The 6,000-nt window shown below is 45.5% G+C and overlaps 1 protein-coding gene across 2 annotated transcripts in view; it reads left to right on the forward strand.

Moving 5' to 3' along the window:
* The window catches only part of LOC133365966 (albumin-like), a 37,573-nt gene extending 32,788 nt beyond the window's left edge, over positions 1 to 4,785 (forward strand). Inside the window, exons 13-15 of one of the 2 annotated variants that reach the window (XM_061588487.1) lie at positions 813 to 945; positions 3,346 to 3,402; positions 4,608 to 4,785. In XM_061588487.1, the coding sequence (XP_061444471.1) occupies positions 813 to 945; positions 3,346 to 3,393 (181 nt within the window). In that variant the 3' untranslated portion in view covers positions 3,394 to 3,402; positions 4,608 to 4,785. The remainder of the gene's footprint in view (positions 1 to 812; positions 946 to 3,345; positions 3,403 to 4,607) is intronic. The other variant, XM_061588488.1, reaches the window with a different exon arrangement.
* The last annotated feature ends 1,215 nt before the right edge of the window (positions 4,786 to 6,000 follow it).

Genomic DNA, 6,000 nt, shown 5'->3' on the forward strand with positions numbered 1-6,000 from the left:
AAGTCCCCTGTCTCCTCCTTACCTGGACTTCTGCTTCTCCTATCCCTCAGTTCCCTTGGTCCTGCTGCTTTCCATTCAAGGAAAAAAGCCGACCATCCAACATCAACCTAACCTCCTACCCTGCCTTCGGAGATCAGAACATCTCAGCTTCTCTCTGTCAGAGGATCAGCTCAGACACTGTAATATTCCTTAGCACATTACAACTAGTGACTATGACCATGGCCTGACTGTAAAGTGTAGCTCTGAAGGAAAGGCAGGCTTGGCTTGCCTTCACTTTCTTTACCCACCATGTTTCAACGGGGGAAGCTACGATAGGTTTCTAAAAGGCCACTCTTCAGCTGCCAGGTGTAGCCTGGTACCATCCATGCCTTCCAAGAGTTGTAAAGAAAGGGGAATATTTTTTTCCAGACAGGCTACAATGATGGGAAAAGCTGTACCTGGCAGCATCTTCAGGAACTTTTCAGATCAGTGACCGGGGAAAACCCTTAAGATCTGTCCCTAAAACGAACATATAACAGGTTCCCTTACCTGCTTACTTCCAGCTACAGGGTTTCCTATCTCTGCTCAGTGTGAGTGGGCATCTGTCTTCATCTATGTTTCTCCTTAGCCATGCATTTCTTCAGTGCCAAGTCCTCCACTGTCCATGGTCAATTTCAACCAATATGTTTCAGGCTGTTGTGGTGTGGCATTGTAAGTAAAATGAAATTACCTTGCTGAAGTCAACAAGAAGGTGCCACTTACTGTGGTTTCAGGTGGGTGAAAGACACAGGAGGTGAATGGTTCCATCCTACAGCTCACTGTTGTCATTGCAGGTTCCTTGTCACCTTGTTAAAATACAAGCCCACCATCACCGATGAACAACTGGCAGGTGTGGTTGTAGATTTCACTGGCTTGGTGGCACAATGCTGTGCAGCTGACAACCACGAGGAATGCTTTAAAACAGAGGTATACTTTTTTCAAAGGACAAGTATCCAGGGCAGTTTTCCTTTGGCTGGCAGCCTGAGAAGGTTGTGGCCATGTGGTTGATTGGGTTATGCATGCCTGGCCCTGGACTCCTCCTCAGTGACAGAATGGTGGATATCTTCTGTGCAGGTTTGTCTGCAATCCTTCTCAGAAGCAACTCCCCAGAAGAGGTCTTCATCCCTGGGATGGGAGTTCTAGTGTTGCCTGTTATTTGAAGCATGAATGTGGGGCCAGAAGGAGGGGGAGAATAGATGGGTGCTTGATAAGTGTGTCACGTCATCCTCTTAATTGATTATATTAGTGCAGAAATGTAAATAAATGTTGCAATCCTGAGTACATGTTCTAAGCATAGCTCAGCTGTCAGTAGACATGTTTTGGACTGCACTGAATCCAATGTAAAAATAGTACCAAGTCTGCAAAGCCAGAACATAATCCTCAAATGGGGAATGAGCAACACACTCTGCTTTGGGTGTGTGATGTGCTGTAGTGTACAGGAAGTATGTGCTTGAGTGTGGGCATGTGTTAGACAAGCACACACATTTATTTATTTTATTTATTTATTAAATTTATTAGTCGCCCATCTGGCTGGTTAAAATTTAAAACCATGAAGGTAGAAACCTAACCCACCCCAAAAGCCTGCCTGAAGAGCCAGGTCTTCAAGGCCCGGCGGAAGCTCATCATAGAAGGGGCATGGCGGAGATTATTTGGGAGAGAGTTCCACAGGGTGGGGGCCACTATTGAAAAAGCCCTCTCTCTAGTCCTCACCAGTCTAGCTGTTTTAACCAGTGGGATCGAGATAAGGTCTTCTGAGGCTGATCTTGTTGAGCGGCATCCCTGACGATGCTGGAGGCGCTCCTTCAGATAGACTGGGCTAAAACCGTATAGGGTTTTAAAGGTCAAAACCAACACCTTGAATTGGGCCCGGTAAACAACCGGTAGCCAGTGCAACTCCTTCAGCACTGGAATGATGTGATCTTGCCGGCGGCTGCCTTTAATCAGACGAGCTGCCGCATTCTGTACCAGTTGCAGCTTCCGGACCGTTTTCAAGGGTAACCCCACGTAGAGTGCATTACAGTAGTCTAGGCGAGAGGTGACCAGGGCATGTACTACCGGTGGGAGCAGATGGTTGGGAAGGTAGGGGCGCAGCCTCTGTATCAGATGGAGTTGATACAGCGCCGCCCAGCTCACAGCCGAGACTTGAGCCTCCATGGACAGCTGGGAGTCAAGAACGACCCCCAGGCTGCAGACCTGGTCTTTCAGGGGCAGTTGTACCCCATTGAGCACCAGGTCCACATCCCCCAGCCTTCCCTTGTCTCCCACAAACAGTACCTCGGTTTTGTCAAGGTTCAGCTTCAGCTTATTCCTTCCCATCCAGGCACTCACCGACTCCAGGCACTTGGACAGGGTTTCTACAGCCAACCTCATTGAAGATTTAAATGAGAGATAGAGCTGTGTGTCATCCGCATACTGATAACATTGCAGCCCAAATCTCCTGATGATTGCCCCCAGCGGCTTTATATAGATGTTGACCAGCATCGGGGAGAGGATGGAACCCTGTGGCACCCCACAAGTGAGAGGCCAAGGATCCGAGACCTCATCCTCCAATGCCACTCTTTGGTACCTACCAGAGAGGAAGGAATGGAACCACTGCAATACAGTGCCCCCCATGCCTAACCTCTTCAGGAGGTCCAGGAGGATAACATGGTCAACGGTATCGAAAGCCGCTGAGAGATCAAGGAGGACAAGGAAGGTGCATTCGCCCCTATCCCACGCCCTCCTCATATCATCTACTAAGGCAACCAAGGCTGTTTCAGTCCCATGTCCAGGCCTGAAGCCTGATTGAAATGGATCCAGATAATCCGCTTCCTCCAAGTGCGCTTGCAACTGCTTTGCCACCACCCGCTCAACCGCCTTGCCTAAGAATGGCAAATTTGAGACTGGGCAAAAGTTGTTCAGATCTTGGGGATCTTGGCCATCATCATCTACAATAATTGGCTACAATATGGTAGGTTCCAATTGAATCAGGAGGAGAAGATGGAGAAGATTGGGAGAAACAGCATCAGTAGATAAACAAGTAAAAAAGTAGTTTCCCAGAAGCCAGGATCTGGGTCTTACTGGTGAAGTTGGAGGAACAGAACAGAGGAAACTTTGTCTGGGTTTGAATGTGATGATCTGGATATTTGTGGTTGCAATTGGTACTTTTTCCTAAAAATAAAGGTGAGGCTGCAGGTGGGGACAGAGGGTTTAAGTTCCCCCAGGGTACAAAGATGACTTTCCATATCATTTATGAGAGACTACTAAACTAGTAGGATTCATCTCGAGGGAGAACAATGAGGAACCCTTTCCCAGTCAATGTCTCAGGGAGTGTGTCTTGTCTTCCAGGGTCCAAAAATGGTTGCGCGGGCTGAAGCTGCTTTAGGAGGCAACTAAACATCTTAGGTGAGCTGATGTGGAAGTGTGGTTTGTGCCAATATGTCTCAGTGATTTAATACTGATGATGCCTAAGAAGGAATGTAATCTGTAGCTATCTAGTACTTGCTGCCATGGATGGTGTTCAGGATGCCCTTATTACATTGGACGTGACCAGGAATGTCTTATGTGGGCCTGGTAAATGTCACTTCCACTAACATGAGATTAGAGGTGTGTTACCAAAAACTAAGTTGTACCCTTGAACAGTTATTCACTTGTATCATTCAACATGTGTATAGTCTGTGTACTTGTGAACACAATAGGTGACCTGAACAGATAAAGAAGTATACTCTTTCACACAAACTCCTGTACTTGCGTTAAGTGTAACACATGAACAAGTCTATTATGACCCAAGGATATATTTTTGAATCATTTATTACACATGATTTGTGTCAACACTTTCCTCTTTGGGACACTCAGAAGTTGGGAGGCCCATTTTGTTATTTCAGATATCTCAGAGGGAACCATAGTTTGTGAGGGCTATTGCATCCATCCCACCTTTGCCTTCTTTGAACAAGATTGGCAGGATTTTGAATTACTTTAAAAGCTTTCAAAATTTGCTTGATGGGGGGTGTCAATCAGAGAGAAGAAATATGTTTTTATGCCATAGAAATCAAATTCTCTCTCAAACCAATCTCTACAATCTTTAACTAAGTTTTCTGTCAATAGCTGTAGGGAGGATTCTGCAAAGCACATGCCATAATGGCCTTTTCACATTTTATGCGGTGACTAACTGAAGTCTGCCAATGTGTGTTTACTCAAAAAGGAAACACAGTGAATCTGGGTACAATAAATAGCAGCAAACACAATTTTTCCCTACCTGTATTCACTTTTTAAATCTACAAGGTCACATTCTGGACTCAAGGCACACACCCCTCCACCACACACATTTTCTATCTGATTTTCAGGGAGGGAATTTTGGAGGGTGGCCCCCAAAATTCAGGTCTCAGCTCCCCTGGAATTTATCCCATTTTGAGCTGAAAATTTTCAGGTGGGAGCCATTTGATTCAGCCTTGACTGAAAGATCCTCAGGCACCAACCACAACAGGAACATGTGAACTGGCTCTAGTTCAAGGGTGCAGTATCTTTTCTTGTCTAAAATGTTCTACAGGTTAAGCCACTGACATGTTCTTACTTAGTGCTCCCAGTAATTATTGGCTCTTCTTTTCTTCTAGCTCACCTGTGAAAGAATACTGGAGATAAAGCACAAATAGGCCAAGGCCTCATTGGTTGCCTGCTTTCTTGTTACATGACACCTTTCTGATTCAAAAGAAGCAACAATTTGATTCTTCCATAATCTTCACCTCTCATGACAGTGTTACTGTTGAGAATGAATAAAGTCTTTAAATACAACCCTCCACTGCTACTGCCCAGTGATTCAGTTAATTAGTGGGTGTGTGGGTGTGCACATGCTTGGGGAGGGGTGTGTTAGCACTTTGGGAGTGCTCTGTAACCAATGGTGCTGGAAGACAACTGTACCTGGTGATCTCTCCTTCTCACAGGTAGTTCTCTTTAGTTAAGTCTTCCTCCCTAAAATTCTATTTACCTCTTTCACAGTCTACCATCTTGATTCAAATGGCAGCCGATTGTTTCCAAACAAAAACCTTCACCTTGATCTCAGGAACCGTTATACCAAATTGAATTGCTGCCCTGCTTCAGATGAAACCTAATCCAGCCATCCAAAGCCCACTTATAGGGGCAATTAAAAAAACCCCAAGTCTGATCACAGTCCAAATTCAAAACCAAGGGGCAACACGAGTGGTCCAGAAATAGTACAAGGTCAAAACACAAGGAAGACCAATCACCACAGCACATCAGCAAACTGGTGCAAGAACATTGTATCAAAACTCTCTGGTAGGAACTGGAAGCTTTTAGCTCTGAGCTTTCAGAGTCCCAGACAGACCACAGCTACAGGTCATCTGGGTTGCCTGAGGAGTCTGGTTTAGCCCTGAGGAGTGTCTTCTTTATAAGTAGACTCTTACACTTGAGGAGTCCTTGTTCTTTGGGGGGAGCACTTCGGTGTCTTGTAACTGACTAGACCTGCATCTTTAGGAGCTGGCACTCCCCAGGACACAGTGGTGTTGCAGTTTGTATCTGATTCTGTGCAAGAACCATCATGATAAATGCTATTACCCTAGGTGTGGTAAGTCATTATCCAGGAAGCAGATTGCTACACTTCCTCCCTCTTCCACTGTTAACCCACACCCAGGTCACTTTTCAGCCATAGAAGATTAATCACATACAATCCTAGCTTCCCCCACTGAGTTGCTTGGCTTATTTTTCTTCTGAGAAAGCGTGGATGCTTTCAGATAGGTTTGGGCCTATTTCAGAAACTGAAACCTCCTCAGTGAAAGGTCTAAAAAACCAGTAAACTGAGATTTTGTCATCAAGCAAACACTTCCCACCCAACCTTCTTTAATCAAGCTTGTGTCAGCCTCTCCTATTTGTTGCAAGGTATTTAATGGTGGGTTAAGGAGGTGACAGAGGTTCTTCCTTCATCATCGGGCCAAGTTCAAGGTTCTGGTTTTGGTGCACAAAGCCCTATACAGCTTGGGACCAGGATACCTG

This window comes from Rhineura floridana, chromosome 11 (assembly GCF_030035675.1).
Source record: "Rhineura floridana isolate rRhiFlo1 chromosome 11, rRhiFlo1.hap2, whole genome shotgun sequence".
In the NCBI taxonomy this organism is placed as follows: Eukaryota; Metazoa; Chordata; class Lepidosauria; order Squamata; family Rhineuridae; genus Rhineura; species Rhineura floridana.